The 14,909-nt window shown below is 38.0% G+C and overlaps 2 protein-coding genes across 3 annotated transcripts in view; both read left to right on the top strand.

Annotated features, from left to right (window-relative positions):
* Positions 1-3,953, top strand: part of LOC308678516 (cytosolic phospholipase A2 epsilon-like) — a 28,507-nt gene extending 24,554 nt beyond the window's left edge. For both annotated transcript variants that reach the window (XM_081345735.1, XM_081345734.1), the window contains 2 exons: positions 949-1,129; positions 3,250-3,953. In XM_081345735.1, the coding sequence (XP_081201861.1) occupies positions 949-1,129; positions 3,250-3,458 (390 nt within the window). In that variant the 3' untranslated portion in view covers positions 3,459-3,953. The remainder of the gene's footprint in view (positions 1-948; positions 1,130-3,249) is intronic.
* Positions 3,954-8,358: 4,405 nt separating this feature from the next.
* LOC308678498 (cytosolic phospholipase A2 epsilon-like) overlaps positions 8,359-14,909 on the top strand; it is a gene marked incomplete at its 5' end in the record, with an annotated part of 45,362 nt that continues 38,811 nt past the window's right edge. Inside the window, 3 exons of the mRNA XM_081345712.1 lie at positions 8,359-8,442; positions 11,143-11,220; positions 13,727-13,802. Coding sequence (XP_081201838.1) covers positions 8,359-8,442; positions 11,143-11,220; positions 13,727-13,802 — 238 coding nt within the window. The remainder of the gene's footprint in view (positions 8,443-11,142; positions 11,221-13,726; positions 13,803-14,909) is intronic.

Raw genomic sequence — 14,909 nt, 5'->3', positions numbered from 1 at the left:
ACAGGAAGGCCTGGAGGAACGTTGTCCATGGGGTCGTGATGGGTCGGACACGACTTCACAGCTAACAACAAATAAAATCTTCTGACAAGTGCAAGAAATCGGGAACCAGGGTTGTTCAAATAAATACAGGTAGTCCTCAACAAACAACAGTTCATTTAGTGACCGTTCCAAGTTACAACAGCACTGAAAAAAGTGACTTATGACTGTTTTACACAGTTATACCTTTGCAGCATCCCCGTCATCATGTGATCAAAGTTCAGTTGTTTGACAACTTGTTCATATTTATGACCATTGCTCTGTCCCAAGGTCATGTGTTCACCTTTTATGACCTTCTGACAAGCAAAGTCAGAAAGTCAGCTTAGCTATTGCTAAGCACATTGATTTGTGCTTCTTAGATTGTAAGCCGCCCTGAGTCTTCGGAGAAGGGCGGGATATAAATGGGATTAAAAAAAAAGTCAATGGGGAAGCCAGATTCACTTAACAAACAGGTCACTAACTTATCAATTGCAGTGATTCACTTAAGAACTGCGGCAAGAAAGGTCGTAAAATGGGGCAAAACTCACTTAACAACCTAAATTTGGGGCTCAATTGTGATCTAAGTCAAGGACTACCTGTACAGGTTTATTCCATGCTATCTCTAAACAAGAATCTGTACTACTAATGGTCAAGACAAATTAGCTGTAGATAAGAGTCAATGGAATTTAAGGATGGCTGGACTTAGATCTATTGTGGGCGCAAAAGGGACTCCACACTGATGATGCACTTGACCCCTCTCTTGGGCTCAACTTAGTCATCTCCGACCCCTTCCCTTGATTTCATAGGTAGAAATGAATTGGAGCAAAAGATCAAGAAAAAAGCTGCCTCAGTCAAGAACAAAATCTGACTATCATTACTGCAACTTATTATTCTTATTATTGCTAATATTTGCTTTGTCCTGTGATAATCTAGCCTTTATATGAAGCTTCCAGATACTTTGCAAAGCAAGGGATTCCTTTCCCCAAAATAGATCTGAGTATGGAAAAGAATCTGAAGGAGTGCTATGTTTTTGAAGATGCTACAGATTCCAATGCACCTATTGTGGTTTTTTTCCCACTAATAAATGATACCTTCAGGAAATACAAAGCACCAGGTAAGTTCCTTGTTTCCTTAACAGAGCTAACCTTTTTTTTCACAGGTGAACATTCATCATTTGGTGAACTAAACCATCTACTACACTTGTTTGCAAGTTTATACAAACCTATCATCATTACTCATAATCCTCCACCTGAGTTACCCTTCATTTTCTATATTTAGATGACTCTTATTTAAAAAAATATCTTAATAGTTGTCCCAAAGATGCTTTTTCAAAAGGCAGCTAGATTTGTTTTTCCTTGAAGATGCTTTGGTTCTCATCCAAGAAGCTTCTTCAATGCTAGTCAGTTGTACAGTCTTGGGGTAGTCAAGAAGATATCAAACTATTTAAATTATATTAAGTCAGTGATATATAGTCTGGAGTCCCAGGGACATATATGAACCTACAATTCTGGGTTTGGTCCAAAGGATCCCTGGGAAATTTGTCCCCAAATTGTACTGCTTAATATGACAATGGAGGGAAATTGTTAAAGACATTGGGAGAAATTACATTAAACTAAGGATTTGTCCCATATTTTTCTCCTAGCTTTTTCTATTTCCTGAATGCAATCCCTAGCACAACATTCAAAGACTGCCACCTTCCCTCCCCTCCTCCCACAAAGTTAAGCTTTCTTATGTTAAATAGATCTAATATTATGGGCATTATCATGCCTTAGAAGTGCATGTCTTTCCTTCATCTCCAGCATTCATTGTGACTTGTTTTGGAGTCTTCAGCCTTTGCATCGTTAGTGTGCTACTCCATCCCACAACAAACAGGAAGTTATGAAGAATGGAAGTTCTCTTTTGTTTGTGAGATAGACTAGCACCCTAATGATGCAAAAGCTGAACTTAGGGAAATACATGCTTTTGTAACTCGACAGCTGAATGTCTGCAGGATTCCTTCTCAGCAAAGGCCTCAACAACCCTGCCATTCTGCTATAATGGATTGATAATGGAGCCAACATTATTCTATTCCAGTGGATACATCATCTCCTTGGTTCCCTAACTGTGAAAGACTGAAAACATGGATCAGTGTTAAGGATATTTATATATTTTTATCTCTTTAATGCCATGTGGAAAACAAGGCAGAGTGGAAGAGTACCAGAACACTCTCTCCCATATTGTGTTCTGGGTAGTGTACGTTTTTTTCTGTTAGCAAGTTTTTACTTATCTCAGATCTGTCTGTAGGATCCTTAAGAAGACCTTTCCACATATGTACACTTTCCACTTCACATCCTAATTAATTTAATAGATTTATTCTAAGTAGATATAAATTGCATTATATGTAAAAAAGGAAAGTCCTTCAAAATCTATAACCTCATAAGAGAATGTTTACACACTCAATTTATTAATGACAAAAGAAGTAGGCAGAGAACATTACAGAAATTAAAATTATATGAACTAAGCCAGCATCCAATTGGGGAACTATCTAAGATTTCATGTTTCTCATTCTGCTTTCTTAACCAAAGCAGAGTATCAATGTAATAAATACGTAATAGTGTAAAATTGCTACATAAGTCAATGGAAGGGAAAAATTGTTGTGCTTGAGTCATTTCAAAATTCAACTCAGGTATAACTCCTGTTTGGAATTAATGAGTGCATTATTTTTGTGATTTATGATGGCTAATGTTGAAATAGGTGGAAGCTGTAATTCAGAAAGCAGCAGGTTCCCCTCCCTGATGTAATTCAGCAGCAGAAGGTTTAGATCAGGCATGTCAAACTTGTGATGTCATGTGATGTCACACGACGTATTGCGACTTTTTCCTCATTGCCGGCAATGGGGTGGGTGCGGTTTTAGTATGATGCATCCGGCCCACAGGGTGGCAGTTTGACATGCCTGGTTTATAATCAGATCAACTCTTGTGACAGACAATCATAAAATGATATTAACTTGGTTCTGTAATAGGGATAGCACAGTGGTGGGATTCAAATATGTGAACAACCAGTTCTCTGTGTGGATTCCACTTATGGAAGTCCTTTCTGGGCCTGGGCAACAAAAAAATTAGCTACCGGTTCTGCTGAACTAGTGAGAACTGGCTGAATCCCACCACTGGGATAGTAGCACTAATAAAAAGATACAGATTTTGTTGTGTAGATTTTGAGCAAATAATATATTTAGTGTTAAATGGTGTTTTGCAGGTATGAAACGTGGTCCCACTGAATTGAAGCAAGGTGAAGTTGATGTAACTAGTCTTCTTTCTCCATATGGAGTACAAAACTTTCAATACACTGAGGAGAATTTTGATAAGTTAATAGACTTATCTAGTTACAACATTCAGAACAACCAAAACTCAATTCTTCAAGCTTTACAAAGAGCAATAGAGAGAAAAAAGCATCAAACAAAATAGACATCTTTTCAAATACAACTGGAAGACTGCTGAACCAGCTATTGCAATTTCTGTGGATTAATTTATCATCAATGGCTATGTCATTTTACAATATATTAAGACCATAATACATTTTCATTATGACATTATATTAGTAGATCTCAGGAGCATTTGATCTGTATAATAGCATCTGAATTACAGAAAGTCTTCCTAGGAATATTCATTGAACAATCATTTCTTGATGCTCGAGATGTTGAACAAAATGTGCCTTAAGTGATATGATGCACAACTGTATTCTTTGCTTCCTTCATGTGTATGTTTGACCCTTATTATTCTTGATATTATTATTTGGATGCTTATTGATGTGACTACAAGTTATTATATCTCTAATTTATTAGGTAATAAATATAATATGCATATTATGTATTTCTAATAGCCAATATTCTCTGGCCAGTTTACAAATATTTTTTTTTAAAATCTATGAAAGATAAAAATAATACGATAACATTACTCTTTTTCCACTGTTCTCAATAAATAAACTAAGCAGAAAATATGTTGCAATTGGAAGCTATATTTTAAGAGGGAATTGGGCCCTTGGGCCTCCAAAGAGTTTCGCATCATCTAAGCAACATGAGCAAAAGAGGTAGGGGGATTAATGTAACTACTTTATACCAGTGTAAAAATAAACTTTAAAAGTTGCATGGCAAGAGGAGCAAGAACTGCCAGTTCTTAACAGAAGAAGAAAAGCGACCTCGTTTAATCTTAAATATTGGGTTAGATAATTAAGGTATTGTGAAAGAAGAAAAGATTCAGGGTAGGAAAGCATCATTCTGGAAATGTCAAATGAATTCAAATTATGAGACTTAGATAAAAGACACAGGGGAAAATCCTGTAGTAGGGTGGGATTGATTTGAGGCTTTGGGGATTTTTTGGTCTCTTTTCTGAAAAATAGTTTTGTTAACATTGTCCTTCGATGTTATTACATTACCCCCAAACTCAGTTTGATCAAGTGTGCTAGATCGTTCACACATTTCCAAGGAAAACTGTGGGAAGGCAACATAAGGACAGGCTATATCACGTGTAATAATTAAAGGACAATGTTACGTTTTCAAGGGGAAAAGTCACTATTTGGTTTCTTTTTTCTTCCTTTCAAAATGCCACTCGCTGCTTTCTTGACTGAAAATAGGGTGGATAATTTTGAGATGCTATGTTTGCACAGCTCAGGTAATTTCACAGGAATTTGCCTTGATAGGCAGGATATAATTGAACATCATGCGCAGCTACTATAGCGTATTTATTAATTTGTACTACTGTCTATAAAGGTGGAAGGAGCTCCAATTACTGTGTCTAAATACAAGTTTTCATTTTTGAAGAGTTTTTTGTTTGTAAAATACTTCCGGTTATAATGGGAAACACCATAAGCAGTAATTAATTTACGTGTTTTGAATCTTGTCTAGTATCTCAAACCTCTCCCTTTGATAAATTGTTTTCACGTGGGTGCAGTCATTTCAATCTTTCACAATTTAGTCCAGTGTTGCAATATGACATTAGAGAATTATATATGACACCAAAGATGACAGGAAAGAAACACAAATCATTGTGAGTGCAAATATGGCAACCCTGTTAAAAATACAGTCTTATCAAATCCAATACTTTCTTTTGCAGAATGGTCAGTCAAGGCTTCTAGGAAACATACGTACGGGGCTGGGGAAAAATTGTCCACTCCTACTGTTATTTCTTAGTATCTGTTATTCATAGGCATATTACTTCTACCAATAAAGGAGAATATTTGTAGCTCAGAGTTGAAATGAGGGGCCCTTGCTGCTGTCTGAGTTTGTTTGTTTTCTTGCTGATGTTTCTTCTATTGGCATCCTTCAGTCTCGAGAGACTATGGCATCGTGCTCTGGAAAGAGGTCCTAAAGCAGCATCTGGTGTGGCTAAAAAGGCCAATTCGAGAGTGGCAGTCCCTTCCACACTGACGGCAGATACAATCTGTCCCCTGTCTAGCCCCCAGATTTCACTGGTTCCGGGACTGCCTCTTTGCCTCAGCCTGCCGAACAAGTGTCTCTTTGAATTGGAGAAGGTCATGCTACATCTTTAGCCTCCAAGCTGAGTGATCAGAGGTCAAGGTTTCCCAGCTGTTAATGTCCATTCCCAAGGCCTTTAGATTCCTCTTGCAGATATCCTTATATTGCAACTCTGGTCTCCCTCTGGGGCTCTTTCCCTGCACTAGTTCTCCATACAGGATATCTTTCGGAATCCGACCATCAGCCATTCTCCTGATATGCCCAAGCCAGTGTAGATGTCGCTGTTTGAATAGTGTATACATGCTAGAAATTCCAGCACATTCCAGGACTGCGCTATTTTCGTGACTGTGTACAATCACGTTCTGGTAACTCCTGCAATGCAGCTGGAACTAATCGTATCGGCCTCGCCGTTCCATTGGACTATTTTAGCGATGTGGAGAGGGGGGATCTGCTGCTTGGGTAACAGTCTATCCTCCATATTAATCTGATGTTTCATCACACAAACTATGTGACATCATCAGTGCCAGTCCTAGTCCAGTGCTGGTTCTGATGATGTTACCCAGTCTGGGTAATGAAATGTCTGCAAGAAAACAACCAAGCTCAGAGAGCACCAAGGACCCTTCATACTACTTCTAACTTTAGAGATAGAACATAAGGCACTATAAGTAGTTCCTGACATGTTTTTTTCCCATATTCCCTTTGAGGCCATCAATACAATCCATGACACCCTCTGGGAAGCTTTAAAAGAGGCAGGATTTTGGGCACGTGCCTCAGTCCAAGGCCCACCAATTTGTACACCTGTATGATGTTGATAAAAGTAGAAAAAGGTGGAGATTGGGTTGCAATGCTGTGTTTACGATCTTGCCTATTTTGACACTCCCTTAAAGATATTACCATAATGTTATTACTATTTTATTTTATTTTTTAAGGAATTCACATGTGGTCAACACCAAGAACTGATTTATGCCATGGTTTTCCCATAGGTGATGTGAAGAAGCATTTAAAATTACTCATATCAAACAAACCTGTTTTTCATCAGGGCAGTGACAAAGTTTTAGTCACAAAACAGGTTGTTGGCTTTACTCTTTGTTCTGCAAAGCACTGCATTTCCCCTTTTCACAGTTCAGTTCGTTTGCATGTGACCAAATGGAAACCAGGCGAGATAAGTTAGATAGATCAGCAGGTTTGTTTAGAGATGGCTTACCTTTTCATAGTGTAGCTTCCATGCAGTTGATTTCATTATCCCAGATCAGCTGTTAGATGACTTCAATAGTATAGTTACTATTATTTAATAGTTTATTACTTTGCAGCTGGCATACTACAGGTAGTCCTCAATGGAGTCTGCCCACTACCAGACTTTGCCCCCTGGTCTTCCTGATCCAGTCATTAAATAACCCTGTGGGTCATTAAACAGAGCATGGGATGCCTCAGGACTAGGGGGAGGCCCAGCAAAGAACCAGGTCTGCCTGCCCTGGACTTCCCAAGGCAACCCCCCCACCCCCTAAAACTTCCCTGTGCTCTGTTTCCCACCCCTCAGGCTCCCCCACAGCCCTTAAAACCTGTTCCCCTCCCTAAACAGGATCCCCACAAACCTTCTTCTCTTACACCAGGTTCCTGCAGAACTTGGGCCACTTACCTACTACCCATTATCCATCACATACTTAAAGATCTCTGGAGCTCCTGGCTTCATGTTGGGGAAGGAGGGCATATCACTCTGACCTTCCCTGAGTCATGTAACCACCATTTCTGCACAATCACAATTCCTTGTGGCCACATTGAAACAGTGGCTGCTTCTGTGATATGGCCTTGTGCCCCAGCAACGAAGGGATCCATTCTGCTTCTCCAATACAGTCTGCGCAGTGCTGTGGAAAGCTCTGGGGAGGAGGTCCAAGGCTTGCAGAGACTTGGTGGGGTGGGATGGGGAGGGAGATAGGCATAGGGACGCTGCAGCATACCTGCAGTTGGTCAAAAGAGTGAATGACTGCAGGGGTGCTGCAGCGGCTGTAGCTTCAAAACTGGGTCATAAGTAGTGTATGGGCAGTCTGTTGTACCTTCAAAGAGTTGCAAAGCAACTGGTTGTAAGTTAAGGACCACCTTTATGGTCTTTAATGTTTTTATACTGAAGTTCTATTATACATGTTATGTGAATCCAACAGAATGAATTCATAACATTAAAAAAATCAATAAAAAGCATTTACATAAAGGTAAATGCAACATAGTCAACAAGTTTGTCAATGATTTTATTTTGCTTTTTAGAACTTGCATATAACATTTCCAGGTTTCACCATTATTTATTAATAATAGTGTTCTTATTCTTATCTAACTTGGCTTTAATTTCCTCTTTCAAGTGCAAATGAGGGAACATGATGGAATGTCCTCCCAGGCAAGTAATTTTCTTTCAGTTGAGATTAGTAGAGAAACGATTTCTCTCAAATTACACTTGACAGTCATAAAACATTTTGTGCTATAAGCATCTCTTCAATCACAAGGATATATATGGCATTGGGTGAGATACAAATGCAGAGGAGAGAAAGAACTAAACACACATAAGGAAATCGAAGAATTATTCATAAATTTGGTTTCCACAAATCTAATGACAAAAGCATAAATGCAAGATGTGACGGGGTTTATTTAGTTAATAAGGATCCTTCCAAAGTGCCTACCTATATTTCTCCATAATACAGAAAAGGAAGAAAAAAACCAGACAGAACTATCTTTCACAACCTCACACCTCAAGGCAACAAGCTATTATTTAGCAGGTTTTCCTGTCTACTGAAGTAGGAGAAAATGGGGTGGGATCCATATTTCTCTTCTGCAATCCAAATGGGCGGGTCTAATGTTTAGTTTTAAGGTACTGTACTTTCATACTGATTGCTGCCGGCATAACTGGAAGAATGTATCAGCAGCACCAGCCCATTAAGTTGACTTATAAAGCAATACCTGCCCTGAGTGAGACCATAGCAGGACCACCCTCTCAGGTAAGGTACCTTTTCTTCTGGGAAAATGTAATCTGTGTTTTTGTTATTTATTTGTGCCGAGACTTTGGGGTATTGGGAAAAAAAGATATTAGAAAATAAATGTGTATTTATTTTCTGCAGAAGGGCTAAGTACAGTAGACATCTTTTTCCCCTGATAATTTGGCAAAGGATATTGATTTTTTTCTTTCTCTTATTCACTATTATATCCCTGCAGCCATAGTAATAGCAAAAGGTTTGTATGAAAAATAAGTTGCATACCAGATCATCAATTTGGGGAATCCACTATCAGGCAAGAAACACTGCTGGAAGTTTGTCTAGTTCCATTATTTGGAGACTGTGATCACACAGCAGAAGGATGCAGTCTTCTGATATCTCTGAATTCATCCCTGTAAGATGATTAAATATGCCCTAGCAAAATGGGGAGCAGCCAACTTCAAAGGAAATTCAATGATCACAGAAGTGACTGGGAAATCGTCATTTCATTTTTAGTTTCTCACCCATATAAGGAATTTGCTCAGATCTGACCAAGATCAGTGTTGCTATGGTTACAATTAGTAGAAACCCAATGTCACCAAAACTCTGTTTAAAACAATCCAGTTGGGACAGTAAAAAGTTCAGAGATGTAATTCCCAGAGAAGCCCTTTTGATGCCAGGAACCATCTCTCACACATTACAGCTGACTGGGACTGGTTAATTTCACTTCAGTTCCAATGAATTCATTGACTTAAACTAACTTTCTATAGCCAGTGGAATGGCTTGCCTTCAGAAGTTGTGGGTGCTCCATCACTGGAAGCTTTTAAGAAGAGACTTGACAACCACTTATCTGGAATGGTATAGGGTATCCTGCCTGAGCAAGGGGTTGGAATAGAAGACCTCCAAGGTTTCTTCTAACACTATTATTCTGTTCTGTTCTAAACCCAGAGCTGACTGGATATAACCTTTCACATGTTACACTAACCTGGCCCATTAACTACTTAAGCAAATAGACTAGTTGCACAGGTATAAAATAGGTGGTATCTGGTCCAAAGGAGAATCTAGGTGTCCTAGTGGACAACCACTTAAGTATAAGCCAGTAGTATGTTTCAGCTGCCAAAAAAGCCAATTCAGTCCTAGGATGCATCAGCTGAGGGATAGTATCAAGATCATGTGAAGTAATAGAACCATTTTGTACTGAACTGGTAAGACCACACTTGGAGTACTGCATCTATTTCTCATTACCATGATACAAAAAAGATGCTGAGACTTTAAAAAGAGTGCAGAGAAGAGCAAAAAAAGATGATAAGAGTTTTGGAGGCTAAACCATACAGCAGGGGTGTCAAACTCGCAACGTCACATGATGTCGCACGACGTATTGGCGCTTTCCCCCCATTGCTGGCAATGGGGTGGGCACGGTTTTGTTGTGATGCATCTGCCCTGTGGGCCGGCAGTTTGACACCCCTGCCATACAGTGAATGATTGCTAGGTATGACTAGTCTAAGAAAGAGAAGAACTAGGGGGTGACTGGATAGCAGTCTTCTATGTTGAGGGGCTTCAGATTTGAGGGGCTGTCACAGAAAAGAGGGGATCGACCTATTCTCTAAAACACCTGAGGACAGGACAAGAAGGAACAGGTGGAAGATTATCAAAGAGAGATCCAACCTAGAATTAAGGAGAAATTTCCTGACAGTGAGAACAATTAATCAGTGGTATGGCTTGCCTCCAGAAGCTGTGGGTGTTCCAACATTAAAGGTTTTCAAGAAGAGATTGGACAACCATCGTATGGAATGGTGTAGGGTCTCCTGTTTGAGCAGGGGGTTAGACTGGTAGACTCCGAGGTCCTTTCCAACCCTATTATTGGATATTGTATATTCTAGTTGTCAACACTGAACATTTTTTGATTCCCTCCATTCCTTACTGTTATGCTATAAGATGCAGTTAGAATCCAGCAATATTTCATAACTTATCCCTGACCTGACTGACAATTTTATGCAAACATATCTTAAAATAGGCTCCACTAAAACCTATCGAATTTTAATTTTTAAAACCACATTTTACAAAAAGAAGGATTAATTTTACATGTGTTGTCTTTGTTTTATCATTCAATTTTTTCATTCAAGGATAATTGTCCTCTTGTAATTTTTTTTAAGTGCTGGTTTTTAACTCTTATATCTTTTTTGTTGATTGATTGATTTCCTGCCTTTATTATTTATATAAATAACTCAAGGCAGCGAACACACACAATACTCCTTCCACCTCCTATTTTCCTCAGAACAATAGCCCTGTGAGGTGAATTGGACTGAGAAAGAGCCCAGAGTCACCCACTCATCTTTTGTGCCTAAGGTGGGACTAGAACTCATGATCTCTTGGCTTCTAGCCTGGTGCCTTAACCACTAGATTAAACTAGCATCAACTATTCTCTCAAAGTGTCTAACTATGATGATGCCAAATGTGCATCTTTATGTCACAATGTAAGTTCCATACTTTCATATTTGTCTTGCACAGATACATAAAAAGCAAACTTTTCATTGCAGCACACATTTCATTCCTTACTCACACACCCCGCCCCTGATATTGTATTTCAGGATTTCAGGATTTACTAAAATATTTCTTATTTAGTCTACTGTGTACTAAGTTAAAAAAAACCTTGACTTACGTGTGTGTGTGTGTGTGTGTGTGTGTGTTATTTAACATATTCATATACACACTCTTTTTCCCTTCCAGGACTATTCTATAAATGCATCTCCCATAGCAAGCGAAGAACTCCAACACAATGAAATACACTGTCATTCTCAATGCAAGGTACTATGAACACTTAATTTTAGGAAAAGGTGAATTAAGTAATCATTAAAAAGAATGAAAACTGACTAAGAACTATCTGAGCAGACTGATCATGGTAACCTCATCTCCAACAGTTGTAATGGAATAAATACAATTTATTTATTTAATGTTTATATAGCTACTCTATATGTTAATCACTGTTATAATTTCACCACTTTTTCCCCCTGTACAATTCATACTCTGTAATGGGTGTTACCACTGCAATGGCTGGGTTGACACACTGTACTAAGCCAAATTGAGTTTGGATAGTTTCAGATTAGCCTAGTGTGCTAACTCACCCAGTTGTGGTTCATTAAAAAACAAACTGAACAACATATCTTTACAGTATCTGATGAAGGATTTCAAAAATAGGTAGATTAAATTGGGCATTTATTCCCTTTTTGGGTTCTATGAGCCAGCTAGGCATGGTAGAAGTGATGTTTTGGATGTGAATGTATCTGCTTTCAGCCACTGAAACAGTAGGGCAGTCAATTCTGTTCTTGAGCTGAAGAGTGGAGATGTGCCATGGCATGATAGCCAGAGCAGGGAAGAACCAGAGTTCATGCAACTGTTGACCCTTTTTAAAAGAAAGAATGCCTTATTGGCTGGATATAGTTGAGCTTATTGAATTCAAGTTTTTCCCCCCTCTTCATTAGCACTACTTGTTTCTTTTAGTAGCAAGGAAATAAAGATGAACCAAGTCATGAAGTTGATAGGTTTGTGCCAAATACATAATGAGCAAGGATAAAAAGAGCCACTAATTCTCTCCTTCAGTTCCTCATATGTAGTAGGACAGGGATATACAATTAAGGTATACTATGAGGATAGTCAAATGAAAATCACACAGTATTTTTATCCATGTACAACATCAGTGATAAATAACAATTAAGTGCATAGGAAGCTACCCACTGAATACCAAAAATTCCATCCACAGGAAAGGAAAGGTTGGAAGAAGTGGGTGTAAGTGATCTGTTCTTTTAATAACTATTGTGACCAAATGATCTGATTAGAGGAAATGATGAATGCCAAACACAACATTTGTTCAATATGAATACAGATGGACAATATCTTTTTTTTAAAAAAAAAATCAAAGTTGACAAGAAATAATTTTTATCCAGTTCAGTACAATGTCATATGAGGATTTCAGTCATTACTTCCATAGTTGAGCTGCATTTGACTGGGAAAGATAATAACTTATCCCCCCATTCTCCCTAAGGTGCTCTGTGATGATTAATAAATTTAATAAAAGTAGGCAAAAGGGACGCGGTGGCTCAGTGGGTTAGGACGGTGAGCTTGTAGATCAGAAGGTCGGCAGTTTGGCGGGTCGAATCCTGAGTGCTGCGTAACAGAGTGAGTGCCTGTCCCCGGACAAGCGCTTGCTCTTCGGCTTTGAAACGGAGATGAGCACCGGCCCCTAGAGTTGGAAATGACTAGCCCGCATGTGCAGGGGAACCTTTACCTTTACCTTTACCTTTAGGCAAACTCATGGAAGTCATCTGCTCCTATTAGCTGCAGATGGCAGCCAAATACTTATTAGACATACAGTAGGCAGCAAGCCAATTACATGACTGGGGGAATTTCTTTTTTTTTTGCTTTGCACATTACTATGCTGGTTGGGGAATTCTGGGAATTGAAGTCCACCCATCTTCATGCTGCCAAGGTTGAGAAACACTGATTTAAAGGGTTCTTCCATGGTAATAAGGTTGATAAAAGCTATCCTCACTTTAGGAAAGAGAGAAAATAATTGTCAATTTTCAACAACTGCCTGTCTCCAAAACATTATGATGAGCACTGTTAAAAAGAAAGTCAATTTTGGAAGATGAAACACTGGACAACATTTCTCAAAAAGAAAGATAGGGAAAAATATTCCAAATACCAAATCTATTTCTGTCTGTTTATAAATTGCAGTACATTTACATTAGATTTGGATAATTGCATAAATCAAAGCTTTGAACACTGCTGATACTTTTGTAATCTGAAAAGGATTTTTTTAATTAATCCAGTCTTCTGTCTGCAAACCTTTTCCTTAGAAAATGGCAAAACAATTTCTGTCCCCTTTATTTATTTTACAAGGACAATCTCAAGTTATTCTATTTATGGAAGGTGAAACCTGGATCTTCATCAGTGGTAGCAACTTGAACACATATTTTATTTTTCCATAATTCAATTACACAGTGACGGTTAGCTTCATTTTCTATTCAGAGCTGCTTTTATTTCCAACTAAAAAAGCATGTCTTTGGAAATCCGAGAAAACCAAATATATGGCCTCTATTCATATATCAATGTTTTAGCATGTCATAATCAAATGATTCCCAGTGGCTTACATCAAAATCTGATCTACAGTCTGATCAAAAGACCAACAGGGACTATTCAAAATCAGATTTATGTCTTTGTTATTTTTATTATTTATACTGTAAGAGATCACAGAAAAGAAGAACAAAAGAATACAATTTAATATCACCATTTTCTTCTTTATGTTGTTTTTCAGCAAATGAAAACATTTCCTTGCAACTTGCTTACTGTTCGTGTAATACGATTGAGGAATCTCCGCCGGGCTGATGCCTGTGAGTGATCTTTGCTTTATTACAGTTACAGATTTTATTAGTACATATTAGCCACTGTTATTTAGACATTTGTAGATTAAAAATGGCTTCAGAATTTCATTATTGATGAATTTATTGCATAGGAAATTGCATCTGTTTCCATTTTGACTTAATGATTAGTGAATTCTGAAGTTGGATGAAAGGGATATTTGTAATCTGTGTGAGAAAGAAGACTAATCTTGACACGTCCTATGATTCTGTGATTGAGGATAACCCTTGAAAGGTCATGAAAAGAAGTAAAGCAGAAAAAATATTAAAAAGTACTTTGGTTCTTGAAATCACAAATAGACTGACTATATTGAGACATAAGATATTTTACGTCTTTGTCACTTTTATCACCCCAGATTATCAGCCATTTCTGCTGGGCTGTATAGTAATTACAGCCTATAATGTCTAGGGAAATTGTTGATGGGTTGATTTTTCTGGCCTAGAGATAGGAAATCAGATACGTTCTCAGATATTTTGGCCTTCAACTTCTATCACCTCTAACCAACATGTCAATGAGAAGGACATGAGAGCAATACAATTCAAATCTTTTAGAAGTATGTGGTAAATAGTTTGCATTAGATTATCAAACAAAGGTAAACAAAGTCATAACCAAAAGCCAACATGGGTTTCTCAAAAACAGATCATTCCAGACAAATCTTATTGCATTGTTTGACAAAGTGACAAAATTAGTGGGCTGGAGGAATAATTTACTGTGCATATAATTTACTTGGACTTGTAAGGCATTTGATAAATTAGACTGCAACCTACTGCTTGATAAGATAGAAAAATGTGGGTTAGACAGCATCACCACCAGATGGATTTGTAACTGTCTGACCAACCACACTCAACATGTAGACCTCAATGGAACTGCATCTACATGGAGGGAAGCATGCAGTGGGGTACCCCAAAGCTCTGTTTTAGGCCCAGTACTCTTCAACATCTTCATCAATGATTTGGATGAGGGATAATAATAATAATAATAATAATAATAATAATAATAATAATAATAATAATAATAATAATAATAATAACAACAACAACAACAACAACAACAACAACAACAGAGAGGACAAGAAAGAA

The sequence above is a fragment of the Vipera berus genome (genome assembly GCF_964194415.1).
Source record: "Vipera berus genome assembly, chromosome: 1".
NCBI classification, from domain to species: Eukaryota; Metazoa; Chordata; class Lepidosauria; order Squamata; family Viperidae; genus Vipera; species Vipera berus.
This window is presented reverse-complemented; position numbering and strand designations above follow the sequence as displayed.